The 25,783-nt window shown below is 35.5% G+C and overlaps 9 protein-coding genes, 2 long non-coding RNA genes and 1 other non-coding gene across 22 annotated transcripts; 8 read left to right on the forward strand and 4 right to left on the reverse strand.

Moving 5' to 3' along the window:
* The first annotated feature begins 1,485 nt into the window (after window positions 1-1,485).
* AT1G02810 (Plant invertase/pectin methylesterase inhibitor superfamily) lies at window positions 1,486-3,927 on the forward strand. The gene is made up of 2 exons (NM_100160.4): window positions 1,486-2,753; window positions 3,064-3,927. Exons 1-2 carry the CDS (start codon window positions 1,709-1,711, stop codon window positions 3,756-3,758), a joined length of 1,740 nt encoding a protein of 579 aa, NP_563662.1. The 5' UTR covers window positions 1,486-1,708; the 3' UTR covers window positions 3,759-3,927.
* Window positions 3,928-4,102: 175 nt separating this feature from the next.
* AT1G02813 (pectinesterase (Protein of unknown function, DUF538)) lies at window positions 4,103-4,754 on the forward strand. The gene has a single exon (NM_100161.2). The coding sequence runs from the start codon at window positions 4,198-4,200 to the stop codon at window positions 4,645-4,647; it is 450 nt and encodes a 149-aa protein (NP_563663.1). The 5' UTR covers window positions 4,103-4,197; the 3' UTR covers window positions 4,648-4,754.
* A 123-nt stretch (window positions 4,755-4,877) lies between these two features.
* AT1G02816 (pectinesterase (Protein of unknown function, DUF538)) lies at window positions 4,878-6,479 on the forward strand. The gene has a single exon (NM_100162.3). It carries the CDS (start codon window positions 5,062-5,064, stop codon window positions 5,560-5,562), a length of 501 nt encoding a protein of 166 aa, NP_563664.1. The 5' UTR covers window positions 4,878-5,061; the 3' UTR covers window positions 5,563-6,479.
* A 601-nt stretch (window positions 6,480-7,080) lies between these two features.
* Window positions 7,081-7,992, reverse strand: LEA3 (Late embryogenesis abundant 3 (LEA3) family protein). Its single transcript, NM_100163.3, has 2 exons — window positions 7,656-7,992; window positions 7,081-7,559 (listed from the first exon to the last, which is right to left on the reverse strand). Exons 1-2 carry the CDS (start codon window positions 7,727-7,729, stop codon window positions 7,358-7,360), a joined length of 276 nt encoding a protein of 91 aa, NP_171781.1. The 5' UTR covers window positions 7,730-7,992; the 3' UTR covers window positions 7,081-7,357.
* Window positions 7,993-8,508: 516 nt separating this feature from the next.
* AT1G02830 (Ribosomal L22e protein family) lies at window positions 8,509-9,033 on the reverse strand (the record flags this gene model as incomplete). Its single annotated transcript, NM_100164.2, has 2 exons — window positions 8,509-8,717; window positions 8,798-9,033. The coding sequence occupies 2 exons, from the start codon at window positions 9,031-9,033 to the stop codon at window positions 8,570-8,572; spliced, it is 384 nt and encodes a 127-aa protein (NP_171782.1). The 3' UTR covers window positions 8,509-8,569.
* A 1,030-nt stretch (window positions 9,034-10,063) lies between these two features.
* SR34 (RNA-binding (RRM/RBD/RNP motifs) family protein) lies at window positions 10,064-13,418 on the forward strand. 5 transcript variants are annotated; one of them, NM_180602.2, is made up of 13 exons: window positions 10,064-10,253; window positions 10,338-10,429; window positions 10,525-10,590; window positions 10,733-10,807; window positions 10,907-11,039; window positions 11,126-11,172; window positions 11,260-11,317; window positions 11,395-11,444; window positions 11,537-11,593; window positions 11,671-11,894; window positions 12,713-12,746; window positions 12,843-12,919; window positions 13,005-13,418. In NM_180602.2, exons 2-13 carry the CDS (start codon window positions 10,343-10,345, stop codon window positions 13,006-13,008), a joined length of 912 nt encoding a protein of 303 aa, NP_850933.1. In that variant the 5' UTR covers window positions 10,064-10,253; window positions 10,338-10,342; the 3' UTR covers window positions 13,009-13,418. The 5 variants fall into 5 exon arrangements, with proteins under 5 accessions (NP_850933.1, NP_001321307.1, NP_001318908.1 ...); NM_001331358.1 differs by having other exon boundaries at window positions 10,108-10,253; window positions 12,202-12,746; window positions 13,005-13,289; NM_001331359.1 differs by having other exon boundaries at window positions 10,166-10,253; window positions 10,342-10,429; window positions 12,202-12,746; window positions 13,005-13,244.
* A 380-nt stretch (window positions 13,419-13,798) lies between these two features.
* Window positions 13,799-16,845, forward strand: BGLU11 (beta glucosidase 11). 5 transcript variants are annotated; one of them, NM_179247.6, is made up of 13 exons: window positions 13,799-14,128; window positions 14,257-14,320; window positions 14,403-14,458; window positions 14,529-14,604; window positions 14,690-14,761; window positions 14,856-14,943; window positions 15,028-15,283; window positions 15,353-15,468; window positions 15,553-15,773; window positions 15,846-15,874; window positions 15,953-16,040; window positions 16,141-16,231; window positions 16,309-16,845. In NM_179247.6, exons 1-13 carry the CDS (start codon window positions 13,994-13,996, stop codon window positions 16,508-16,510), a joined length of 1,494 nt encoding a protein of 497 aa, NP_849578.5. In that variant the 5' UTR covers window positions 13,799-13,993; the 3' UTR covers window positions 16,511-16,845. The 5 variants fall into 5 exon arrangements, with proteins under 5 accessions (NP_849578.5, NP_563666.1, NP_001117217.1 ...); NM_100166.4 differs by having other exon boundaries at window positions 15,434-15,468; NM_001123745.2 differs by having other exon boundaries at window positions 15,028-15,468.
* Window positions 16,846-18,568: 1,723 nt separating this feature from the next.
* Window positions 18,569-20,687, forward strand: NLA (SPX (SYG1/Pho81/XPR1) domain-containing protein; the record flags this gene model as incomplete). 3 transcript variants are annotated; one of them, NM_100167.3, is made up of 6 exons in its annotated part: window positions 18,569-19,076; window positions 19,164-19,411; window positions 19,506-19,784; window positions 20,017-20,154; window positions 20,253-20,311; window positions 20,403-20,687. In NM_100167.3, exons 1-6 carry the CDS (start codon window positions 18,899-18,901, stop codon window positions 20,506-20,508), a joined length of 1,008 nt encoding a protein of 335 aa, NP_563667.1. In that variant the 5' UTR covers window positions 18,569-18,898. The 3 variants fall into 3 exon arrangements, with proteins under 3 accessions (NP_563667.1, NP_001117218.1, NP_001321448.1); NM_001123746.1 differs by having other exon boundaries at window positions 20,409-20,687; NM_001331361.1 differs by lacking the exons at window positions 20,017-20,154; window positions 20,253-20,311; window positions 20,403-20,687 and having other exon boundaries at window positions 19,506-19,814.
* On the reverse strand, window positions 19,762-20,039 carry AT1G04147. The gene has a single exon (NR_138658.1). It is a non-coding gene; the product is annotated as an other RNA (long non-coding RNA).
* AT1G02870 (nucleolar-like protein) lies at window positions 20,639-22,106 on the reverse strand. Its single transcript, NM_100168.3, has 3 exons — window positions 21,683-22,106; window positions 21,027-21,148; window positions 20,639-20,939 (listed from the first exon to the last, which is right to left on the reverse strand). The coding sequence occupies exons 1-3, from the start codon at window positions 22,026-22,028 to the stop codon at window positions 20,826-20,828; spliced, it is 582 nt and encodes a 193-aa protein (NP_563668.1). The 5' UTR covers window positions 22,029-22,106; the 3' UTR covers window positions 20,639-20,825.
* Window positions 21,197-21,656, forward strand: AT1G04153. The gene has a single exon (NR_138659.1). It is a non-coding gene; the product is annotated as an other RNA (long non-coding RNA).
* A 2,860-nt stretch (window positions 22,107-24,966) lies between the features above and the next one.
* AT1G08815 lies at window positions 24,967-25,742 on the forward strand. Its single transcript, NR_143424.1, has one exon. It is a non-coding gene; the product is annotated as an uncharacterized misc_RNA (transcript).
* Window positions 25,743-25,783: the final 41 nt, after the last annotated feature.

Consider the following 25,783-nt stretch of genomic DNA (forward strand, 5'->3'; position numbering starts at 1 on the left):
AAAAATCCAATGAAACGTCCAGTCAATTTTACGTGGTAATGACCAAAATAATAATAATGAGATATGCATATGCTTTGTCAGACCAAAAAAGAAGAAGAAAGAGATGGAGCTTGGAGAGCGAAAGAACAAATGTGAGAGTTGTGGGCATTGTGTCCAAACTAATAACAAATCAAGGTGAAAATCGTAAAAGTAAGAATAAATTAAGGGTCTTTTCGTAATATTTGGTAAAGTTGCTATTGTCCATACGCATGATTCATCTCCTTGAAAATGGGCTAAACTTTGAGGGCCCAACTTACAAAGTCGATAAGCCTTGCACCTTCATTTATTCCTTTCAGTTCAATATAGTAGTTGGGCTATTATAATCGCAACACCTGGCCCATAGGCCATATGTCTTCTTCTTTTTTTTCTTCTAGGCCATATGTCTACGATTGACCAAAAGTAAAATAAAGTAAATGTTGTTTACGGATTAGATTGGTGTGAAGGAGCTGTGAGCCTATGGCATATGTACCACGTTAAGATTTAAGAAAATCTGGAATAAAAAATGCAACTAGATATTATGTTATACAAATCTAGGCCAGAGTCGGTTGTTTTCGGACCGTTCTGCCGTGAAACTGTGTTCCTTAACATTTTGATTTAACGTTTCCATATTTCTGACATTCCAATAAATTATTGATAACTAGTAATTAATTAAAACGGTTTACTCTGAACTCTGAAGTGTGTGAGGTCATCAAATGTCAACGGCTACAATTTCATTAGTTACGTGCGTGACTGCGTGTTGACATATTAAGCAGACAAAATTATAATTACGTTAGATCATTAGCAATTAGATACAGTCACGAATGCATTGAATGTAAGTTGATTATAAAACTTTAAAGCGGACTAATTGTATTTAAAAAGAGAGCTATAGTTAGATTGGAACTTGGAACCATCGATATGATTTTATCCGTTAAATAATTTGAGAAAATGTTTAATGCTGACAAATAATTGAACAATTTGTCAACATATTGCAAGTTTGCAACAACGAAAAACGATAAATTAACACCTAATAAGTCAGTTGTACAAATATACCTACACCAAACATGCATTTACATATTTGTTCAAATATTTTTCTTTGAAAGGAGTGTTGCACCCCCCATAAAATAAAACGTCAATATTCTTTCCTGTTTTGTTTCTTTCGGTAATTAGAGAAACTGATTGTGAATTCTTTACCAACAAACAAACAAATTTACCTAGCAAAGTTTTAATACTTCAACAAGCTTACATGATATTAAATCATTTGTCTCGAAATTCCGTGTTATGATGCACTAATGTCAATCAAACTATTAATAAAAACAAATATCATAACAGGTAACGGCTACTATTAATAACTCAATTATCATCGAGATACGCATATAGATAGACACATAATCAAATACTAATATTTTCTCTATAAACGTATGAATATAATGTTCTGCAATAACAGATAGGCATCTTTGAATAAGCAGACAGAGTTTCCGATGATTAGTAAATTACTTTCTGCAAACAAACCTACGCGTTTTTATGACTCCCAAACGAGTTGACTCAGGATTATGATCGCATTACAATATCATAGTTATCATACACATATTAAAAAATTAAAATGGACCTACCTCATCCTCATTAATCATCACCACACTTATATAAACCACTTAACCTAAAGTTTGTATTCACATAAAACTTTCCAGTACCAATGGAATCTCCAATATTCATTCTCATCACACTATCATTCTTTCTTCAATCAGTTCTTGCTTCTTCTCAAACTCTATCAAACTCTTCAACAATCTGCAAAACGACGCCGGATCCAAAGTATTGCAAATCCGTTTTTCCACATAGCCAAGGCAATGTTCAACAATACGGCTGTTTCTCTATCCGCAAATCGCTATCGCAATCGCGAAAATTTATTCGCACCGTCGATAGATATATCAAACGCAACGCTCATTTATCTCAACCTGCCGTTATCAGAGCTCTCCAAGATTGCCGTTTTCTCGCCGGTCTAACAATGGATTACCTCTTAACGTCGTTCGAAACCGTTAACGACACGTCAGCAAAAACCTCTTTCAAACCGCTGTCGTTTCCCAAAGCCGACGACATCCAAACGCTTCTTTCCGCGGCGCTGACTAATGAGCAGACGTGTCTTGAAGGACTTACCACGGCCGCTTCTTATTCCGCCACGTGGACTGTAAGAACCGGCGTCGCTTTGCCTCTCGTCAATGACACGAAGCTCTTGGGCGTCTCACTCGCTCTCTTCACCAAAGGTTGGGTTCCAAAGAAGAAGAAACGGGCCGGGTTTGCTTGGGCCCAACCGAGATCCGGTTCATCGACCCACACTAAACCATTCCGTCTGTTCCGTAACGGAGCTCTACCGTTAAAGATGACAGAGAAAACAAAAGCGGTTTACGAGTCACTCAGCAGAAGAAAACTCGCCGACGGTGACAGTAACGGTGATGGAGACGACGGAAGCATGGTTCTGATAAGCGATATCGTTACCGTGAGCCAAGACGGAACAGGAAATTTCACCAACATCACGGCAGCTGTAGCGGCGGCGCCGAACAACACCGACGGAAGCGCCGGTTTCTTTTTGATCTATGTGACGGCGGGAATCTACGAAGAGTATATCTCAATCGCGAAGAACAAAAGGTACATGATGATGATAGGTGACGGGATTAATCAGACGGTGGTCACCGGAAATAGAAGCGTCGTCGACGGTTGGACTACTTTCAATTCCGCCACATTTGGTACGTCACACAATCACATGTTATTAATAATAATGTCTCGAGATCTCAAAGTTATTTTTCAATAATATTTAAAATTTCTCGAGTACGTAAATAGTTGCCTTTAATTATTGCATTTAAAACTTTAGGTCAAAAAAGTTAGAATTGAAAGTGGTGAACAGGGGACAAGATGCATTAATAATACTGAGTGTACATAACCATTTTGTTGATTTTTTTAGTACGACATAGTTTGACAATGCAGGCATTAAATAAACGTTATTTTTGGGTTCAAGTGATTCTAGTAACTAATCGTGCACATGAATCTTTTATTCAGCTGTGACAGCACCGAACTTTGTTGCGGTGAACATAACGTTCCGGAACACGGCCGGACCGGAGAAGCACCAGGCTGTTGCGTTACGGAGCGGCGCAGATTTCTCAATCTTCTATAGTTGTAGTTTCGAGGCTTATCAAGATACACTCTACACACATTCTCTAAGACAGTTTTATAGAGAATGCGATGTCTATGGAACGGTCGATTTTATATTTGGAAACGCGGCAGTTGTGTTTCAAAACTGTAATTTATACCCGAGGAAACCGATGCCAAATCAGTTCAATGCTATCACCGCCCAAGGCCGGTCTGATCCGAACCAGAACACTGGTACATCAATCCAAAACTGTACGATTAAGCCGGCGGATGATCTTGTTTCGAGTAACTATACAGTTAAAACGTATTTGGGTCGACCGTGGAAAGAGTATTCAAGGACGGTTTACATGCAATCGTACATTGATGGTTTCGTTGAACCGGTTGGTTGGAGAGAATGGAACGGTGATTTTGCGTTAAGTACATTGTACTATGCAGAGTATAACAATACCGGACCGGGCTCAAACACTACAAACCGGGTTACATGGCCTGGTTACCACGTGATTAATTCCACTGATGCAGCTAATTTCACGGTCACTGGTTTATTTATCGAAGCTGATTGGATTTGGAAGACAGGAGTGCCTTACACCAGCGGTCTAATTTCATAGTAATTTGTGATTTGTTCTTAATCATTTTCTTTTATTAATTTAATTTAAAGAAACTGTATTATTTTTGTTGAACTGTAATAAAACCGAAATTCAAGCTCAACGCAAAGGAAATGTAAAGCTTGGTAATGTAACTGAATAATTTTTGCGATAAATTAAGAATTTAATAAAGATTATTTAACATCATGTATCATTAAACGACGTCGATGGTCCACTCTTTAACACGTGAGCATTAAGCTCATCAAATCTCAGCCGTTCATTCCTTTCACGGACCGATCACAGCGTCACTAAACCCCAACTAATCCCTCATCGTTCTCTACTTATAACTAAACACACAAAGACATCCCAAAACCAACTTCTTAAACAGATTCAAGGAAAATTCTTACGATTAGATTAGACACTAAACTAAGCAAAAACACAGAGATAAGTTAAAACAGAAACAATGTCCATTTTCATCATCTTCCTCCTTCTTCTCTCTACTTCTGTATCCGTCTCCGGCCAAAAAAAGCGAAGTGTCTACCAGGTTCTCGAAAACTACACCTTACCACGAGGAATATTACCAGAAGGTGTCCACGACTACGACCTAAACCGAAGAACTGGCGTTTTCAAAGTCCGTTTCAACACCACGTGTCAGTTCTCCATAGACTCGTACAAGGTCAAATACAAACCCGTAATCTCCGGCATCATAACAAGAGGACGGGTCATAAGGTTGATAGGCGTAAGCGTCAAAGTTCTTTTCTTTTGGATCAACATCTCCGAGGTGTCTCGTGACGGCGACGACGTCGAGTTCTTCGTTGGTGCTGCTTCGGAGGAGTTCTCGAGCAAGTATTTCGTGGACAGCCCAAAGTGTGGTTGTGGGTTTAATTGTTATAGGCCTATCTCTTCCTCTTAAAGCCCATGGGCCTTAAAGCTGTTATGATTATAATATATAAAATAAACACGGCCTCGAAGCTGTTATGATTTATGAATATATAAAAATAAACACTACTGTTGGTTTAAGCCCAAAATTAGCCCATGTGAAGAATTTTGTTTGTTTTGAAACAAAATGACAAAAAGACACCTCATGGGCTTACTGATGACACGTGTCGAGTTGTTCGGTTAAAACGATGTCGTGTTTATGGTCGCTTGATCTGATCAGATGTGCCAGCTATACAAAAGTCTCTCACGTCTCTCCCAGAAAACTCTTATTTTATCGCCGAGAAAGTGACGGAAAACGAAATCCAAACGGGATAATAAACCTAAAACCTAAATTAGTGATTTAGCTACGACTCCTAAAGATTCAAATTTGGGTTACATCGGACGAATCATGACTCTGCTTCCGATTTCAATCTTCTTCTTCTTTTTATTTTGCATTCCTTCGCCATTAATCGCCGCCGCTAACGATGACGATATACCGACGGCGTACACTCTCCTCCAAAGCTACAACTTTCCCGTCGGGATTCTTCCTAAAGGAGTGGTGTCATATGATTTAGATAAATCTACTGGTCAATTCCACGCGTATTTCAACAAATCGTGCAGTTTCGCTCTTCAAGGCTCTTACCAATTGGATTACAAATCGACAATCTCTGGATACATATCGGAGAACAAGATCACGAAGCTTACCGGCGTGAAGGTGAAAGTTCTCTTCTTGTGGCTCAACATCGTTGAGGTTATTAGGAACGGAGACGAACTCGAGTTCTCCGTTGGGATCACATCGGCGAACTTCGAGATCGATGAGTTTTACGAGTCGCCACAGTGTGGTTGCGGATTTGATTGCAAAACGAAGACGAAGACTTTGGGAAGAAACCCTTTTGTTTCTTCGGTTTAAAGGTTAAGACTTCTTATTGCAGAATCTGAACTCTTTGGATGATTTATGTTCTTTCTCCAATCATTTAATTTTTCAATCAATGCTTTGTTTGTATCTCTTCTTAGGATCGAACCGATAAGTTGTATTTATGAACCGATCAGGAATAAAACAGTGGTGGAAAAAGTTAATTCTTATGTCTAAGGAGAAGATTGGCATGAATTTGAGTTTCGTATTGGCTGATCAATGGTTTGTGTGTTGCATTCGACGAATGCTTATGAATGTCTGTATGAAACGTTAGATCTTTTGTCCATGGTTTCGGATGGATCAGTATGAGATTCTTTAGAAGTTGATTGAAGCCTAGTGATGATGAGACAATCTCTTTGGACTCGACCAACAACTCTTAAAAGTTTTGGTTTTTACTTCAAAAGAAAATGTTGGATTCTTCAGAGATCACTGGATTCTTGAGCTTCGTGATCTGTGTTTGTTTGTGAGTCATATGCTCGAGATTCTCTGCCACTGACATGGTATTATCTTCTTCATCAAAGACTTTGCCAAAACTAAAGTAGGCAATATCCTCCATTGAAGGTACTAGGTATTAAGCTTAGACATGAATGTACTAATGAACTAGATTACAATGTTTCGAAAATATTTGTGTAAGTTCAAATTTTGGTGTTTGGAAATAATATTTTGAAGATGAAGTAAGGAAGATAGTTTTTTACATGTATGTTTGATGATTCTCCCGATTTTGAAAATTGGATAGTTTTTTACATGTATGTTTGATGATTCTCTCCCGATTTTGAAAATTGGCATACATGTATTTCCTTTTCCTTATATTAAATCAAGTGATTGTGCTGAAGAAAAACAGATATTTAGCTTAAGAAGCGCCATTTAGTTAAGAATGTGAGGTACAAACTTTTCCTGTGTCTTTTTGTTGCATAATGTTGGCCTTTGGGATTTAGTGTGAGCCACTTCTTCTCAAGTCTCTCAACCATTAACACGGAAGTTATGTGGTCTTCATACCCTAAAGTTAATTTCTGAGGCTCACAAGTTAAAGCTTCTCGTCTTCTTATTTTTCTATGCTTAGATTAAGCTTTACTTATTTCTATGATCAACATTTTCCCAACTGCAACATGGCTTGCCACGTGGTTGGATTGTTCATGGCTTTGATTTGTTAGTCTAAGGATGACATATTTTTAAGTATGGTTTATTTTGCGATTTGTTCACACATCATTGTACTTCAATATTTTGAAGCTTAATTTTCAATATCATATTTAATGTTCGAATTATGGAAAATAATTATAAAAAGAACGACAATTTGGATTTAAATTATTAAAGTTATCTAAATTTGATAATCTTATTGTTGGTGTACCGTATATAAAAGATTTTGTGATTCTACCGGTTTTTACCAGTTTGTTACATGATTTTTAGTCTATATAATTTATTTTTGGTAAGGAGATTTAGTCTATATTATTGTATGTATGTTAAGTAACTCCAATTTTATGCTCTTTTTATACAAAGAATAAAGGCCATGCAATGTTTTTTCTTTGTAGTTTCGTCAAAATAATATTTATACCAATTGAATTTTTTTAAAGTATTTTTTTTGTCATCACTTTGAGTCATAGCAAATCTTTGTTAATGGGAAGATGGAAGCCTTTAAAACTTCATAAATAATAAGATCAAAATAATAAGATCAAACGATTATTACAGAAATGGTAACGGAATAAGATGGGATTCACCACAAAAGATCATAATAACCCATTTTGCTAATCTCCTCATTAAACAACATTGATGAATAAAAATACGGTTTTTAATAAATTTATTGCTTGTTGTTCAAGAGAATAGCTCGTAGCTCAGCCGGGTCAATCTCCTCAGAAACGGTTTCCGGTCTGTAATAACCGGTTTTAGGATCTGGAACCCATGGTGCCTTCTCGCTTGAAGCTTCCCCAGCTCTCTTCTTCATCTCCGCGGTCGAAACGCTTCCATCTAACGCCGTTTTGGCTGCGGCGGCAAACCCTCGTCTGAAGAGAATCCAAAATCCAAAACGTCAGCGTTTTGTTAAAGCGACGAGAAAACAGAGCAATACATAACGTTTTTGTTTCAGAAACAGATGTTACCTGAAAACGGCGTTCGAGAGCTTTTCGGAGCCGAAGACGGATTGGATCTTAGCGTTAGCGAGAGAACGAGCCATTGTGGTTTATAGGTTTTACGAGTTTTGGAGAAGAAGAAAAACAGCGCAAAAGAGAAGTTTCTCAGGTTCTTGATCTGATGACTGCTGTTACCTTTTTGCGGCAACGAGATCGAACAAACTTGGTCGTCCTATCTCTCTTGACAGATTTCAAAATGCTTTGCAGGATAGATGAGAAGGAAGAGAGATGAGAGGAGGGTTTATATAGAGGAAGCAGAGCAGATAGGCTGCGTCAATTTAGGCTTTCACCCAAAGTTATTGTTTTCTGTTTCTTTTGATTTTTTTTTTTGGGTTTAGGGTTTTAAAGTTAGTTGTAACTTATAATTAAAATTGTTTTCAAAGTCGTTTTGTATGTAATTAACAACTTGTTTTACTTATCTGGATTTAAAATTAATTAACTCATCTAATATACAAGTATACTATAGTTTGACCAAAACCAATTTTTATCTTCTTTTTTTTGTAGTCAACCGAAAATATAAATGTTCATATATGAAATTACCATATGTACGTATTCATAATGCTCAAAAGAAATTAATGATATATTTAGATATTTTTTTATCTCCTAAATAATTGTGATTGCATATATTTAGATATTTTTTGATCTCCTAAACTAAATTGAGTCGGAACCACTCAATTCTGCCGAACCAACACGGCCTCAAAAAGAGTCGGCCATTTAGTCACTCTTTCTTTCAGAATTTTGAAATGAACTTAGTCCTCATCCTTGTGTCAATTTTAACCACCAAAATCATACGACAGCAAAAACTTGGACAATTAATAAAGATCCGTCCTAAGCAGGAAAAATATAGACCAAGTGTAATTAAAAATGAATGAAGAAGGTCGAGCTTAATCTTCCTCGTAACTAGCTACTTCATCGTCAATCCTGAAGTAGCGTACCTCGTAGACATTTTTGTCTTTGTTAGATGCAATCACTCGTAGCCAATCACGGAGATTGTACTTCTTCAAATATTTCTTTGTCAGATACTTCAAGTACCTGAATTCAAAACCAGATTTTTGCAATTTAAGAGCAAGTTAGGGTTTCTAAAGACGTGTGAGAGAAGAAAAGAAGTTTACCGTTTGGAGAAATTGGAATTGGCGTTGACATTGATCTTTCCATTATATCGGGTGATGGAGACGGAGTTACCAAGAGCACCGGCTTTACCTCTGACCTTGATTCGTTCCTGAAGAAACTTCTCAAGCGTGGCTATCTCCAAGATCGTATCATCAACTGGTTTAGAGCAGTCGATCACAAAAGAAACTCCTTTCTTCTTAGCACCAGCTCCACTCGACTTGGCCCCTACTCGAGCCATCTTCCTACAGAGATTGAATTGAATGAAACTCTCTTGCTTAGATTAGACGTTGGCTCGAAAAGATGAAAATCTTCCCGCGGCGAGGTTAGGGATGGACTATATAAATGACCCACAAGAGTCCCTAGGGTTTTGTTTAGTGTTAGCCCAATGGGCTTCTTAGGCCCAATACTTGGGCTAAGAGCTTGTCTAATTTCTGTTTGATCCGAAATGATATCAAATATTGAACCGGCCTCGGTTCAATTAATCTTTGTTCAACATCAAGAGATATTTGATCACATAAAACCTGTACCGTATTTCATTTCCTAGAGTAGTTATCTCAGCATTTAAAAGATGTGGAGGAAACTATATCAAACACTGGTTTATTCTCTTACAATTGTACAATTATGAATAAAACATCTATACAACTTCTCAAGGCTTTGCGATTTCGCATTGCGACTCGGAAGCAGTTTTTCATCTTAGTGGATGAAAGTCAGTCACCTGAAGAAATAACAGTGCTTTGATCGAATCTATAAGTAAAAGAATGTTATGAGTCATGGAATCAATAGCTTTGTAATCATTCCTTCTGCCTCGACGACATCTATAGTGAGATTTTTTGTCTGACAACTCTTTCTCCTCAGCACAAATCTCCTTGCTTGATTCTGTATCTGCTTAACAAATCAAAAACTTCAAAATCAGATTTCTCTAAGAGCAACAAAGACATATCTCAAGGCAAAAGACTTTTAACTACAAACCAATTCAACAAGGTTCTTACGCCTATAATGAAAGAACAATGTCAAATTTTGGAGAGAACCAACCCTAGTTAGTGATCAAACATGTTTTGCCATATTTGTCTTCCTAAAACTAACCTTACAATTTCTATGTTTGTAGCTGGCTATAATTAAGACGACTGACGGAGAATGACATTACTCGAACAATATAGTCTTAGAAGCATCTCCATAAAGTTGGAATGGTCACAGGCAAATGAACCTATCTAACAACAAGCCAGTTTCGGAGACATGTAATTTTTTTGTTTGTGAGAATTTTTTAAGTTGCTTTCTTTGTAATGTTTTAAGATTTTGATTAAAGCAGATAATTGAAACGTTTCTTCGCCACACTATAGTATATAAAAGGCTCACGTGACTCACGTGACGCTCCCTTATTAACCTATATCGTTCGCCAACTTCGAAACCCTAAATTCCCAAATTGCGGAGGCTGAGAGATCTCAAATCGACGACCAACAGGTGAATTTTCGCTTCCTCTGCTTCAGACATTCTTGATAAAGTTTGAATCTTGACTTTGGACTTGTGTTTTTGGATTTGATAAAGGAAGAATGAGCAGTCGTTCGAGTAGAACCGTGTACGTCGGAAACCTTCCTGGCGATATCCGTGAGAGAGAGGTCGAAGATTTGTTCAGTAAGGTAAAGGATTCGTCTTTATGCTATGTAAACCTTGTTTTCGCTTACACTCGATAATAATAAGTCTCCGTAACATTTATTTCTTCCTTTTGTTTCAGTATGGACCTGTTGTTCAAATTGATTTGAAGGTTCCTCCAAGGCCTCCTGGTTATGCATTCGTTGAGGTCAGCTTACCACCTCTTATTCTTGCAGTGACATGTGTTATGATTCTTGATGTTATTACAGTTTGGCTCTCTGTTGTTATGATTCGAGAATTTGAACTTGTTCTGACTTTTCTTCCTATTTGTGTTTCGTTAATCTGTTTAGTTTGATGATGCTCGGGATGCTGAAGATGCTATTCATGGTCGTGATGGCTATGACTTTGATGGGCATCGTTTGAGGGTTAGTTATTATTACTCGAATTTCAGATATTTAATTACAACTCTTGAGTGTTTTCGGATTGGTTTTCAATCTAATTTAACGAATGTTTGCCTTTTGTAGGTGGAATTGGCGCATGGTGGGAGGCGTTCATCAGATGATACTCGGGGTAGTTTCAATGGTGGTGGCCGTGGTGGTGGTCGCGGCCGTGGTGATGGTGGTAGTCGTGGGCCATCTAGGAGATCAGAGTTTCGTGGTATGTAGTCATATAATTTGCATTATTCTGTCCAAAGTTGTAGGAATTGTTCCTAATTTTACTTGTTTTTCTTTTGTCCACCACAGTTCTAGTCACAGGCTTGCCTTCATCTGCTTCTTGGCAAGATCTCAAGGTGACTTCACACTGGTCAACAAAACTCCTTACTTCCCCTTGTATCTTTAAAGTTTCTGAATTCTAACATGAATCACTTTTACATTAGGATCACATGCGTAAAGGAGGCGATGTCTGTTTCTCGCAAGTGTACCGTGATGCTAGAGGTAATAAGTGTGCCCATATAATCTTGTCCATCGAAAACCAAGTTGAATGGTTTTAATCTTGGACAATCTTACTGTAGGGACAACTGGAGTTGTTGATTACACCTGCTATGAGGACATGAAGTATGCGGTAAGCTATTTTCCCTGTTTCTCTTCTGTGGTTGAGAGTTTGTTCTACTCATCCTTAATCACTGATTAGCTCTCACTCTTGAATTTCCCCAGCTGAAAAAGCTCGACGACACAGAGTTTCGAAATGCGTTTTCGAATGGATATGTCCGGGTTAGTTGAAGCTGACTTTCCTGTGAATTGTGATCTTTTCATTGTTGTGTTTAATATTTTGTTTCATATCTCTTTAGGTTAGAGAATATGATTCAAGGAAGGATTCTAGGAGTCCTAGCCGGGGAAGATCCTATTCTAAGAGCCGCAGCCGCAGCCGTGGACGAAGCGTGAGCCGAAGCAGGAGCAGAAGCAGGAGCAGGAGCAGAAGTCCCAAGGCAAAGTCTTCACGTAGGTCCCCTGCAAAATCTACATCAAGATCTCCTGGCCCCCGCTCGAAGTCAAGGTCACCGTCTCCAAGAAGGTAATGATTTGATTCCTTTTCAGAATGCACCAGGCAACATTACTTAGTCGGTAGATTTTCCTGTGAAGTTTATGAAAATCTGATTAGAAAAGTCATTGTTGATGCTCAAAGTTCTTGTTGATTGAGCATATACTGGTTTTTTGTTGACACCTGCTGTTTGCTCGTCATTATTGTCCCTTCTTACTCCATCCTTATATTTAGATGCTTAGCCCTTTTCTGGTTAAGATTTGCGAGATTGGCCTTACATTTTTAGCATTTTTAAATATGCTCTTTTCTTTCCTGAGAAGAAAATGGTTTTGTTTCATAGATATGGATTTACATACGACTAGAAAATGGAAATTAATATCTGGATGGAAATTGATTGTTGACAAGTGTTTCGTCTAAGAGGTATGGGAAACTTTGGAATAGAGACTTTGCTTTTCGTGGCTTCCTGATATAGTATTCACTAATTTACATTGCTGCTAGATGGATAACAGTGGAGACATTGGATCACTTGGATCACAATATTATATCGGGATTTCTGTAAAACTATATTGGCTCGATGGATTGACAATATGGAATCTGGGTTCTCTTGGGACGTCCGTGGCTCATTTGGCAACACAAGTTTTTTTGGCCACATGGCTTATAAAACCTCTGTCCTATCACCTATGTTTTAACTAAGTAGCAGAATAGTTTGGTTTATGTTTCTTTTTTTTTATTTGTTGCAACTTCTTAATCTCTGTGAGATAGAAGGAGAGGCTCCAGGACCTTGCTGAACAGTATAAAACACAACATGTTTGGATTTTTGAATCTGAGTTTCTTTTCTTGGACTTTTGCAGATCGCGTTCAAGATCAAGATCTCCTCTACCTTCTGTGAGTAACAAGATCCAACTTGTGACCCCTCTTTTATTTTGACATAATCTTCTGTTTTACATTGTTCGTTATCTTAATAGCTTTTCTGTATCACAGGTTCAGAAGGAAGGAAGCAAGAGCCCTAGCAAGCCAAGTCCAGCCAAGAGTCCTATCCACACTAGGAGTCCATCGAGGTACATAATCTTTCTTAGAAATGAAACATTGCAATCTGATTTTGTTTGATAATGCGTAAATCTGAATCTGAGCTCTTGTTTGCAGGTAAAATGGGAGATATCCAGGTGAAAAGAGAAGAGAGAAGCATCTTCTTGCTACTCAAAACAAATTCTACTTTCTTGAAGTGGATTATATCTGAACGCTTATTGACTGTAGAAGATGCGACAAGTTTGATTTGCACTATCATTTTGTAATATTCTTGCCATTCTTCGTCTTCTGGATCCCTTTACTTTTGAGAATGATGTTTTTTTTTGAAGATATCGTTTCTTTTCCCTCCTTCTGATTCATCCTTTTCTTAATTAACTAAAGCTCTCACTTAAACAACGTCGTGTTTAGACCTGATCCGGAATCTGACTGTATAGCCTGAACTGTACGATTCCAGTAACCGGTGAATCTTGTCTGGAGACGTCTGCTTTGAACTTGGTTTTTGTGGTGAACTCAGTCCTTTGTTCGTTTCCCTAATTTCTCATGCTCTTTTGCAATCATATCATGTTCGATTCCATCTTTATAGTTCTATATCCTTGGTATAGTAGTGCCTGATTTGGATTCTCTGTCCTCTTTAGCTTAGAGAGCTATATAAGCCTGAAGACAAAACTTGATTTTATTGGATGATATAGAACATGCAACAAAAGGCAATCAACAATCTCTTTGAAAAGTATTCGCTGCTCATTGAGAGATAATGAAAGTGTCTTTACTTAGAGAGTGTGGTACTATGGTGTTGATCACTCAATATGTTAACATGTGGGTCCAAACAAAAAAATACTAAAGCTAAGGAAACAAACAAAAAGCCTTTTGAAAGCTAATGCTGCTCCCTATTTTCTATATCGTTGGACGATTTGCTCTTTACTTCTTCATCAAACTTGTCAAAACAAGTGGACCCACTCCTAGAAGCAGACGAATGCAGTTCCGTGTTTCAACCAAACTTGTACTTGCTTGTTAAAGTACTTAAATAATCTATCACAAGGGGTTCACCGTTCGTATTTGTTCTTGCTTGCTAAAGTTTTTTTGCTCTGTACGGTGACAAGACCAGAGAGATGAAGTTATTGAGCAATAGTCTAATGTTCCTTCCTCTGCTGGCTTTGGCTTTAACCGCAGTTTCGTCGCTTAAATACAGCAGAAATGACTTCCCTCCAGGCTTTGTCTTTGGCTCTGGCACATCAGCTTATCAGGTTCTTCAACCCTTTTTTGAGTATTTTTCCTGAGATGTAACATTACATATATATTCACCTTCATGTTAGAATGATAAAAGATCAGAAACTATCAGATAAACCAGTGTTTTGTCTATAAATTCCAACAGGTGGAAGGAGCTGCTGACGAAGATGGGAGAACTCCTAGCATTTGGGATGTTTTTGCTCATGCCGGTTTGGTTTCTTCTTCTCTTGATGTTTCTCTGAATAGCTCGAGAATTTTGGCAAGAGGTTTACATATATAGTTTCATTTCAGGACACTCCGGAGTAGCAGCTGGAAATGTTGCATGTGACCAGTATCACAAATACAAGGTCCCTTTTCTTCCCATCTAGTATATAATATATGTCTCTGTCTCCATGTGACAGATGGAAACGTTTGCAGGAAGATGTGAAGCTCATGGCAGACATGGGATTGGAGGCTTACAGATTCTCTATATCCTGGTCAAGGCTTTTACCAAGTATGATTTTTCCACGACTCGATTGATAAACCAATCGAAGCGAAACATTATCAATGGATTGATGAAGAATATGATTTTATTTCAGGTGGAAGAGGACCAATCAATCCCAAGGGGCTACAATACTACAACAATCTTATTGATGAATTGATCACTCATGGTTAAACTTGTACCCTGACCCTGTTAATTAATTAGCTACAAGACCAAACAAACCTAATATTCTCATGGTGTTTCCTACTTCTTCGACTCACCAGGAATCCAGCCACATGTTACATTGCACCACTTTGATCTCCCACAGGCCTTAGAAGATGAGTATGGAGGTTGGCTCAGCCAAGAAATCGTGTATGATTCTTCTCCTTTCACCTTCTTTTTGATTGGTGATATCAAACTTATTCATCAATCTTTTTGTAATGATTATTGTTATAGGAGAGACTTCACAGCTTATGCAGATACTTGCTTCAAGGAGTTTGGAGATAGAGTGTCACATTGGACTACTATAAACGAGGTCAATGTGTTTGCCCTTGGAGGGTATGACCAGGGAATAACACCGCCTGCTCGATGCTCTCCTCCATTTGGACTTAATTGTACCAAAGGAAACTCTTCCATTGAGCCTTACATTGCCGTACACAACATGTTGCTCGCACACGCTTCTGCAACAATCTTATACAAGCAACAGTACAAGGTTCTTCTCTCTGCCTCTCTCCCATCTTCCATATGCATTGCATTTTGTTATGTCCTCTTCATTACACAGTACAAGCAACATGGATCAGTAGGCATTAGCGTATACACATATGGAGCTGTCCCTTTAACTAACTCTGTGAAGGATAAGCAGGCAACAGCTAGAGTGAATGACTTCTATATTGGTTGGTAAGTCATTAAGAACCTAATGTTGAAGCATCACATTGACTATGACTTGATTCGCGCTGAGTTTCTTGATTCGGTTTTTGTAAGGATTTTACATCCGTTGGTGTTTGGTGATTATCCTGAGACGATGAAGACCAATGTTGGGTCTAGATTGCCAGCTTTTACAGAGGAGGAGTCAGAACAAGTTAAAGGCGCATTTGATTTCGTTGGAGTGATAAATTACATGGCGCTTTATGTCAAAGACAACTCTTCCTCTCTGAAACCTAATCTCCAGGATTTCAACACAGATATAGCCGTGGAAATGACCTGTAAGTTATATGATACTGTCTGAGAATTAAAAGTTAAAAATCTGCAGGCTCACTGGTTTCTCCATTTTGCAGTGGTTGGAAACACATCAATCGAGAATGAGGTTTGTATGTAGATATCAATTTTATATGTGATCACCTACAAGAGACAAGACTGATGTTTGATGATTTGCTTCTTTCAGTATGCAAATACACCATGGAGTCTGCAACAGATACTTTTGTATGTCAAAGAAACTTATGGAAACCCTCCTGTCTATATCCTAGAGAATGGTCTCTCTTTATCTCTCTCTGCCTCTCTCAGACTTTAGTTTGCTTCTTCATGTGTCTTAAACTCTCTCTCTCTGTCGGGTGATTGATTCTTCATTTACAGGACAAATGACTCCTCACAGCTCATCACTTGTGGACACAACAAGGGTGAAGTATCTGAGCTCGTACATTAAAGCAGTGCTTCATTCACTCAGGTAACAGTAAAAGTTGTTCAAGTTATCATTCAATGGATGTGTCAGTCAGATTCTAAGCATAAAATTTGACACAGCAGGAAAGGATCGGACGTAAAAGGGTATTTTCAGTGGTCGTTGATGGATGTGTTTGAGCTATTTGGTGGGTACGAGAGGAGCTTTGGATTATTGTACGTGGACTTCAAGGATCCTTCTCTTAAGAGGAGCCCTAAACTCTCTGCTCACTGGTACTCTTCCTTCCTCAAGGGAACACTGCACCATCCATCATATGCTTCGTCTTGATCATTTGATTTCAATGGTTATAATGCTTAGTTGTCGGAAATGCAAACCATTACTATGTTTTATTTTTGCTAAATAAAATCATTACTATGTTTTTTTCTTTATCATCTTTACAATAAATCAAGATATAAACATTGTATGTTAGAAAAAGCCAAATAGGTATTAGTCTGTTATTACAATTTCTCTTTGATAGATAAAGGTGATTATGTATTCTTCAAAACTATGTTTATCTTATGGATTAGCATAAGAGCTGGATATAGCGTGTTTGACCTATATATATAATATTGCGTATAAAGCAAGACATACGCTTTCGTATAAAAAGCCGTACTTAATACCTATAATTCCTTGAGTGTCTTTTGCATTTTAGTTACGCAAGAGACGACTGATTTCTTGTCAAATCTTAAAGGCATCAATTTATTTACTTGTTTAATACGTTACACATCGTACATTGTTGTATTGTTAATTAGAATGTATAAGAAAATGATTGTATGCTAAGTTAGTAACCGTGTAATTCGAAAATATTTGACTAATGCGTATTTTCTGTTTTCCTTTTGAAAACATCAAATCCCACTGGCCACTAGGCCTTAAAATGATCATAACCAGTCGAATTGTATAAAACAAATGACCACTTGAGCAGACAAATGAATGGTGTGCCACTTTATTTTTGGAACTTTTGTCGATTCATTTGGAACTTTAAATTGATATTTTGGAGCTTTTCAAAAAGTAAATAGTGAATTGAAACGTTCAAACCTAGAACACTAGCAAGATGAAACATTATATGTTATCACATTACCTCATTATGTAGTAAGAAATAGTACAATTCATATAGCTTTCTATTAAACATTTAAAATGCAAGGGTTTAATGCATCACTATTACACCATTCAAATAAAGCTAAAAGAAATTAAAGTTTCAAAGTTAAATTTTCTTTGCCACTAGAGCATATACCTCTAATTTGTTTTGTTTTTTTTGTAAGATGAAAAAAAAATGTAAGCAAAGAAAAAAGGACAGTGGTGGGTGACTCTGGATGAAAAATGTTAGTGCAAAATCATGATACACATAGTAATAATTAAGGGGGTCGTAAAGTTAAAATAAACAAAATGCGCGGCTTGAAAATAATATAAAGCAGAGTTTTAGTGGCGAAATCCAATCCAAGTCAATTATAAGAGCATCTCCATGAGTAGTCTCTCACATAGTTTTTCATTAACTAAAAAATATAAAATAATAATAAAGTAGGAGAGAGATATGAGAGAGATTGAGAATAGTTTCTCTGCAGAGAAACTTTAGAATAATGATTGAGAGACTATGTGTATATATGTGTGTTTATTATTGGACATAAACTAAATCATAGTAAAATATTATTATATTTTTTTTTTGAGAGACTATGTGTATATATGTGTGTTTATTATTGGACATAAACTAAATCATAGTAAAATATTTTTTTTTTTTTTTTGAGAAACTTTTAAAGTATCTTACCAATGGAAATGGCCTAAACTTCCTAAAAAAATATATTATATTCTTAAAACTATTTCCAAGTTTCTAATTTGACCCCACAAAGGAGAAAAACCAACAAAAGGGCCCTTTCTGGTGGCATCTTTATCCCAAATTACACAGTGGTTTTCATATTTTATATATTATCTTTACATCAGAGTTTTTTTTTTCCCATCAACATGTATACGTAAAAGAAAACAACAAAAATTATAGCAAAATAACCCTTCTTGAATGGTAAAATATCTCGCAGATTTTATATCATAATTTTATATAGTTTACGATAATAAAGAAATGTGAGACTAAATAAATTCAACGAATAGGATATACACAGAATCCAGACTTTGGCATCCACGCGGCATAAAGAAATAGATCGAGTGTGATATACAACAAATCACAAATGTGCTCTCATTAATTTTAAAAAACCCAAATCTTTAATGTATTCGTAACGAGTCTGTCACTACATTAATAATAAGTCATTGAAATTGAAATCCACCAATAGTTGCACAGAAGAATTAATATATATTTCCATAACTCTCATAACACAAACTTCACCTTTTAACGAAGAAGAAGATATGTTCCCAAAACAAACGTTTTGACTTTTTTTTTGTTTTCTCATATTCTTTTATTTCACAACTTGTTATTTCCGCCGACTTCACCAGTCACCACCACCTTCATTTATTCATAAATACGTCTCTGTTCTGTTTTTGTTTCTGTTTCATTTTCATACATAATTAAGCCAACACGAGACGCAAGAGAGAGATAGGGAAAGAGATAAGAGCGACTCTGTTTTGTTGATCAAAATCCTTTTTTTTTGTTTGAGGGCTGAATTTGTTTGTTGATGGTCATCTAAATTTGTAACCTTTATCTGTTTTATTGAGTTGTGAAATTCAGAGAAAAAATAAATGAAGTTTTGTAAGAAGTATGAAGAGTACATGCAAGGACAGAAGGAGAAGAAGAATCTTCCTGGTGTTGGGTTTAAGAAACTCAAGAAGATTCTCAAGAGATGCAGGAGAAATCATGTTCCTTCTAGAATTTCTTTTACTGATGCAATCAACCACAATTGTTCTCGTGAATGCCCAGGTACTGTTCGACATAATTACCCTGTGAATGAATCATCATCCCCTGCTTTTCTCCTTTTGGTTTGAGAATTCAATATTGATTTTGTAGTTTGTGATGGGACTTTTTTCCCGGAGCTTCTCAAGGAAATGGAAGATGTTGTTGGATGGTTTAACGAGCATGCTCAGAAGCTTCTTGAGCTTCATTTAGCTTCTGGTTTTACAAAGTGTCTTACTTGGCTCAGAGGCAACAGTCGAAAAAAGGACCATCATGGTTTGATCCAAGAGGGTAAAGATTTGGTTAATTACGCTCTCATCAATGCCGTCGCCATTCGAAAAATCCTCAAGAAATATGACAAGGTTGATAATCATCTACTATTGTAAGATCCAAAGACTGATGATGGTCTTTTTAAGCACTTGTTTATTCAATATGTTTGGCATCTTTGTGTTGCAGATTCATGAGTCTAGGCAAGGACAAGCGTTTAAGACTCAGGTCCAGAAAATGCGAATAGAAATCCTTCAGTCACCGTGGCTCTGCGAGCTTATGGCGTTTCACATCAATCTGAAAGAATCTAAGAAGGAATCTGGAGCTACTATAACTTCTCCTCCTCCTCCTGTTCATGCATTGTTTGATGGTTGCGCTTTGACTTTCGACGATGGGAAGCCTTTACTTTCCTGCGAGCTCTCTGATTCCGTCAAAGTTGACATTGACTTGACTTGTTCAATATGCCTGGTAAGAAACTTAAGAAGAATCTCAATGTAGTTGACTTATTAGTAATCTGAAATATAGAAGAAAGTATCAGCCTATAGGGATAGAGTCTTAACTTTGTCGTGTCAAGGTGTTATTCCACTCTCCTCTTGCAGGTTCCACTTCAAAGACTAAGTCTTTAGCAATGAATATTTTTAAATGTAATGCTATTAATAAGTCTTTAACTTACGGATTACAATTGATTGGCGAAAAACAGGACACGGTGTTTGATCCAATATCTCTAACCTGCGGTCACATATATTGCTACATGTGTGCTTGCTCTGCTGCATCAGTAAACGTAGTTGATGGCTTGAAAACCGCAGAAGCAACTGAAAAATGCCCGCTTTGCCGTGAGGTTAGACACATTCTCCACTGCTAATTACGACTTAGTAGTCTACTAGTCTTCCTTGTTTTATGCACTAAATCTCTGTATTTTCGCCCATTCGATATCAGGATGGGGTTTATAAAGGTGCTGTTCACTTGGATGAGCTCAATATTTTACTTAAGCGAAGGTAAATGCATATACAACCATTCTTCTTTTAATCTTTAAAACCTGTCTCTAAAAAGACTGACTTACAATTTCCAAAACCTGCAATAATGCAGCTGCAGAGACTATTGGGAAGAAAGGCGTAAAACAGAGAGAGCAGAAAGGTTACAACAAGCAAAGGAATATTGGGATTACCAATGCCGAAGCTTCACTGGAATATGATATAGTTTGATTTGTGGCTTCTTAAGTGAGATTCTTGATTTTGATAATAAGATAGTAAAAATAATCTTAATTTTGATTTGCTTTCCTCTGTGAGTGTGTTTCCTTGCACAGAGAGTGACGATTTCTTTGTGAAAAAACTGAAAACTCTTAAGCATTAAATATGGTTTATAAGTTTGCATATGTCCTCTTCACCTCATAAAGATGCTTCTGAATAGAAAAAATACTGAATTCTGATTTATAGAAACTTCATAACCATTGTAGTGTTGTTGCAAGTTTATAACAAAATTGAACAAAGGATACAGAGATCATCATCATCATCATGAAACTAAAATCGGGTTCTTGTCTTTGTAAATCTGATATCTCGTACATAGCTTTCGAAGTGTTGCAACCGAATGCTGCATCGAGTTTAGCTTCCTGTCTCGGTACATGCCCTGTTCAAAGGAATAGATGTTAGAACTTAGAAAGAGTATCATCACACAGAGCAAAAATGATAGAATCAGTAGGATTATAGATCTAACCTCAATGTCATCACCATGTTTCTCCACCAAACGCCTTATATGTGTGCGTTGCATAGTGGTAAGCGGCTGTAAAGGAGCACTCTTTCCATCTTTTCTTTGCTTCCCCAATGCTGTCTTAAGATCTACACATCTCACAACAAAGCATTTCAACAATTAGTTACCACAAAAAGGAAACTTGCATCAACTCTGTAAATTGCTTAATAAACATAGTGATGAAAGAGTAATGAATCCAAAAGCTAATGAAGCAGATTCTTGCTTAATAACAGCTACATATAAATATTGTGTAGTTTTCATCAATGGCATCAACGTATATTCATGATTCTCTGTATATTTTGTCTACTAATATTGTAAGCTTGAGACAAGCATTTACAGAGATGATGATCAAGCAAACTAAGATTCTTCGTAGGTAAAATCAGTTTCATAGACATGAATTAGTAGAGAATCTGAAGCTTTACACAAGCATATCGTTAATGATGAACTAATGATGTTTGTTCCAAGAACTAAGATTCTTCATAGGTATAATTAGTTCTCCCAAATTCACCACTCCAAACCCTGATTTCTGCCCTAATTTCGAATTTCCTAAATACCAACTTCGAAAAACTAATCAATCCAGCGTGAATCTAAAATCGAATCAAAGACAGAGGAGAAAAACGTACCGTCTTCCTCAAGTTCGCTTCCAGAATCAATGGGCTCGAACTCCTTAGCAATAGGATCATCAGTCGGTGGCTCTACAGGTGGAGGAACGTTGAGGGAATCATCCTGAATCATATGGTCGGTACGAGCTCGGATACCAAGCAAATTAGGGTTAGAGATGACGCCAAAGGATTTGTAGTTCTGGATAACGCTAGCTTGATCGTCCCATTCAGGGACATCGTCTCCCATGAGAGCGCGGAGCTTGGGAGGGAAGTTGAAAGCTGGTTTAAAGATATTAGGGTTCTTCTTAGGAAGAGCAACGCGAACTTTAGCCCTAGAGTTCCTGTACTTTCTTCTCGACCTCGCCATCTCTCTCACTGATTTTTTATTTTCGCGATGGAGAAGAAAAAGCAGAGAGATGAAGTTCGCGGCGGAAAGGGTTTAACTACAAAGGGTTTACACGGTTCTCTAAAACGACGTCGTTCTGTTATTTACCTATTACAAATTATTTTAAACCGGTCGATGATATACGGTAATAGATACAATATTTGATTGGTTCAGTGGATCTTTTATAATTTTTTCACTGTAAATTTTGAAGTAAACTTATTCCAAAGAAAAGATTCATTTTTACAAAATTCGTATTTAGTACTCAAGGTTATGTGTGGATAAAAATCACATTCATTTATAATTTTAGATTTAACATACTCGTAAGAAGACTATTTTCTCAAAAATAATCACTCTCTAGGTAACTTTTGGTCCACAGATTCCGGTTTCGTGAAATCGTGCCTAGAGACAGAAAAAAAAGTTAGGGAGAACATAGAGCATCTCACAAACTCACTACAAGTCTACAATCGATGTGAGTGTTATACAAAAACCAAATGTGAACTCAACAATCCTAAGGATTCAAAATTTTGTGTAAATTACACAAAAATACAATAAATATTATAAAATTTTTTTAAAATAAAATAAAGATAAGTATTAAAAATTAAAAATTAAAATTAGATGTAAACTATATTGAACTTAAAACACCTCCTTCGAGGTTTTGATGTTATATCCAATTAGTTTACACAAAATTTAATAATTTAACATTTATAAGAAGTTTTATTAATATAAAAATATAGTGTTAAAATCATTTTTAAATATGGATGTTGTATCCAGTTTATACAAAATTTAAAAATTTAACACTTATAAGAAAAAACCTTATAGTTTAAAAACTTTATAGTTTTAATAGTAATAATATAAAAATATAGTTTTAAAAACATTTTTAAATAAATAAAAATAAGTGTTAAAAATTTAAATTAGGTATGAACCAATGACACTTCTTAGGAGTTTGGATGTTGTGTCCAATTAGATAACACAAAATTTAAAAATTTAACACTTATAAGAAAAAACTTGATAGTTTAAAAACCTTATAGTTTTAATAGTAGTAATATAAAATATAGTTTTAAAAACATTTTTAAATAAAATAAAAATAAGTGTTAAAAAGTTAAATTAAGTATAAACCATATTGAACCGATGACGCCTCTTAGGGGTTTGGACGTTGTGTCCAATTAGTTTACATAAAATTTAAAAATTTAACACATATAAGAAATTATTTATAGTTTAAAAACCTTATAGTTTTAATAGTAGACTAGTAGTAATACAAAATATAGTTTTAAAAACATTTTTGAATGAAATAAAAATAAGTGTTAAAAAGTTAAATTAATTGTAAACTATATATTGAACCGATGACGCGTCTTAGGGGTTTGGACGTTGTGTCCAATTAGTTTACACAAAATTTAAAATTTTAACACATATAATAAAAAACTTTATAAAGTTTTAATAGTAGTAATACAAAATATAGTTTTAAAAACATTTTTGAATGAAATAAAAATAAGTGTTAAAAAGTTAAATTAATTGTAAACTATATATTGAACCGATGACGCGTCTTAGGGGTTTGGACGTTGTGTCCAATTAGTTTACACAAAATTTAAAATTTTAACACATATAATAAAAAACTTTATAAAGTTTTAATAGTAGTAATATAAAATATAGTTTTAAAAACATTTTTGAATAAAATAAAAATAAGTGTTAAAAAGTTAAATTTAGTGTAAACCATATTGAACCGATGACGCCGCTTAGGGGTTTGGACGTTGTGTCCAATTAGTTTACACAAAATTTAAAAATTTAACACATATAAGAAAAACTTTATAGTTTAAAAACCTTATAGTTTGAATAGTAGTAATACAAAATATAGGTTTAAAAACATTTTTGAATAAAATAAAAATAAGTGTTAAAAAGTTAAATTAAGTGTAAACCATATTAAACCGATGACGCCGCTTAGGGATTTGGACGTTGTGTCCAATTAGTTTACACAAAATTTAAAAGTTTAACACATAAGAAAAAACCTTATAGTTTTAATAGTAGTAATACAAAATATAGTTTTAAAAACATTTTTGAATAAAATAAAAATAAGTGTTAAAAAGTTAAATTAAGTGTAAACTATATTAAAACGATGACGCCGCTTAGGGGTTTGGACGTTGTGTCCAATTAGTTTACACAAAATTTAAAAAATTTACACATATAAGAAAAAAATTTATAGTTTAAAAACCTTATAGTTTTAATAGTAATAATACAAAATATAGTTTTAATAGTAGTAATACAAAATATAGTTTTAAAAACATTTTTGAATAAAATAAAAATAAGTGTTAAAAGTTAAATTAAATGTAAACCATATTGAACCGATGACGCCGCTTAGGGGTTTGGACATTGTGTCCAATTAGTTTACACAAAATTTAAAAGTTTAACACATATAAGAAAAAACTTTATAGTTTAAAAACCTTATAGTTTTACTAGTAGTAATATAAAATATAGTTTTAAAAATATTTTTGAATAAAATAAAAATAAATGTTAAAAAATTAAATTAAGTGTAAATCATATTGAACCGATGACGCCTCTTAGGGGTATGGACGTTAACACTTATAAAAGAAAAACTTATAAAATTTAAAAATTTAACACTTATAAAAATTTACACAAAAATTTAAAATTTTAACATTTATAAAAATTTACACAAAAATTTTAACACTTATAAAAATTTAACAATTAGTTTACACAAAATTTTAAAATTTAACACTTATAAAAGAAAAACTTATAGTTTTAGTAAGAAAATAAAAAAGGGAGAAAAACAAAAATAAGAAAGGAGGAAAGTAAAATACCTTGTTGGGCTTGGGAAGCAAAAAGGGCCCAAAAAGCAAAGTCCATTCGAAAGCCTAATGTGGGTCCACCGTTCTCTTGTAGTTGTCTTCTCTCGTCAGAATTTTTTCTGATCTTCCGCTCGAAAAGTCCATTCGAAACCCTTAGACGAAACTCTCAGAATTTTTTCCGATCTTCCTCTTGTTGATCCTCTCACTCGAGCAGATCTGACGGCGAAGGCGAAGAAGCAAACGTCCGTTACTTATGGATCGATTGCTCTCAGGCTGGTTTTCATCGGAGTGTTGGCGTCGACATTAGCTTCGTCAGGCGATTGATAGTTTGATTATCATCTTCAGATTCTAAAATCAAATCCAGTTCAACTGAAATCGATCTCGATTGGAGAGGGTTATTCAATCAATGATGATGAACTCGAACTCACGGCTTACTTCAATGTCGTTCGGCGAAGAGAAATAGATGAGAATGATGATAGAATTTGGCTTTCGTTTCTCGAAGAAGAAAAATAAGAAAGAAGTAGGTGAATAGAGAATTTTGATTTCTCAAGTATGAAGAAGAAGAAGAAGAAGAAGAAGAAGAAGAAGAGAATGCGTGAGAGTTTATTGATGATAATAAGCAAACAAGGTTCTTGGTTCTAACCGTTGGGATTATATTTATTAATCTAACCATTGGGATTATAGAGGAAATCTAAACTTAGATCCGATTTCCATTTTACTAATATCAATCTAAACTAAAGGAAATTTCGTTTTGGTTTATTTCCTTTTTTTATAATATATAACGGTTAGAAGAATCATCTTTTTTTATTGGTTTGTTTAAGTATGTAACTTCTTTTTGTCAATATTATTGGCCTACTAATTTTATTCCAAATGGTTCTATGCTTTCTTTTAGGATCAGGTTTATTTGTATACAAAAAACAATGTCCGTTTTGCTACAGGCAA

The sequence above is a fragment of the Arabidopsis thaliana genome, assembly GCF_000001735.4.
Source record: "Arabidopsis thaliana chromosome 1 sequence".
Lineage (NCBI taxonomy): Eukaryota > Viridiplantae > Streptophyta > Magnoliopsida > Brassicales > Brassicaceae > Arabidopsis > Arabidopsis thaliana.

Bases quoted from the DNA above. Each gene is read 5' to 3' on its own strand.
- AT1G02810 (NM_100160.4), top strand. From the start codon at position 1,709: ATGGAATCTCCAATATTCATTCTCATCACACTATCATTCTTTCTTCAA. The intron at 2,754-3,063 runs GTACGTCACACA...TCTTTTATTCAG, and splicing joins TTTCAATTCCGCCACATTTG to CTGTGACAGCACCGAACTTT.
- AT1G02813 (NM_100161.2), top strand. From the start codon at position 4,198: ATGTCCATTTTCATCATCTTCCTCCTTCTTCTCTCTACTTCTGTATCC.
- AT1G02816 (NM_100162.3), top strand. From the start codon at position 5,062: ATGACTCTGCTTCCGATTTCAATCTTCTTCTTCTTTTTATTTTGCATT.
- LEA3 (NM_100163.3), bottom strand. From the start codon at position 7,729: ATGGCTCGTTCTCTCGCTAACGCTAAGATCCAATCCGTCTTCGGCTCC. The intron at 7,560-7,655 runs GTAACATCTGTT...GATTCTCTTCAG, and splicing joins CTCTCGAACGCCGTTTTCAG to ACGAGGGTTTGCCGCCGCAG.
- SR34 (NM_180602.2), top strand. From the start codon at position 10,343: ATGAGCAGTCGTTCGAGTAGAACCGTGTACGTCGGAAACCTTCCTGGC. The intron at 11,445-11,536 runs GTAAGCTATTTT...GAATTTCCCCAG, and splicing joins ATGAGGACATGAAGTATGCG to CTGAAAAAGCTCGACGACAC. The intron at 11,594-11,670 runs GTTAGTTGAAGC...ATATCTCTTTAG, and splicing joins TTTCGAATGGATATGTCCGG to GTTAGAGAATATGATTCAAG.
- BGLU11 (NM_202017.3), top strand. From the start codon at position 13,994: ATGAAGTTATTGAGCAATAGTCTAATGTTCCTTCCTCTGCTGGCTTTG. The intron at 14,944-15,027 runs GTATGATTCTTC...TTATTGTTATAG, and splicing joins TGGCTCAGCCAAGAAATCGT to GAGAGACTTCACAGCTTATG. The intron at 15,875-15,952 runs GTTTGTATGTAG...TGCTTCTTTCAG, and splicing joins ACACATCAATCGAGAATGAG to TATGCAAATACACCATGGAG.
- AT1G02870 (NM_100168.3), bottom strand. From the start codon at position 22,028: ATGGCGAGGTCGAGAAGAAAGTACAGGAACTCTAGGGCTAAAGTTCGC. The intron at 21,149-21,682 runs GTACGTTTTTCT...TGAGATGTGTAG, and splicing joins AAGCGAACTTGAGGAAGACG to ATCTTAAGACAGCATTGGGG. The intron at 20,940-21,026 runs GTTAGATCTATA...TCCTTTGAACAG, and splicing joins AACATGGTGATGACATTGAG to GGCATGTACCGAGACAGGAA.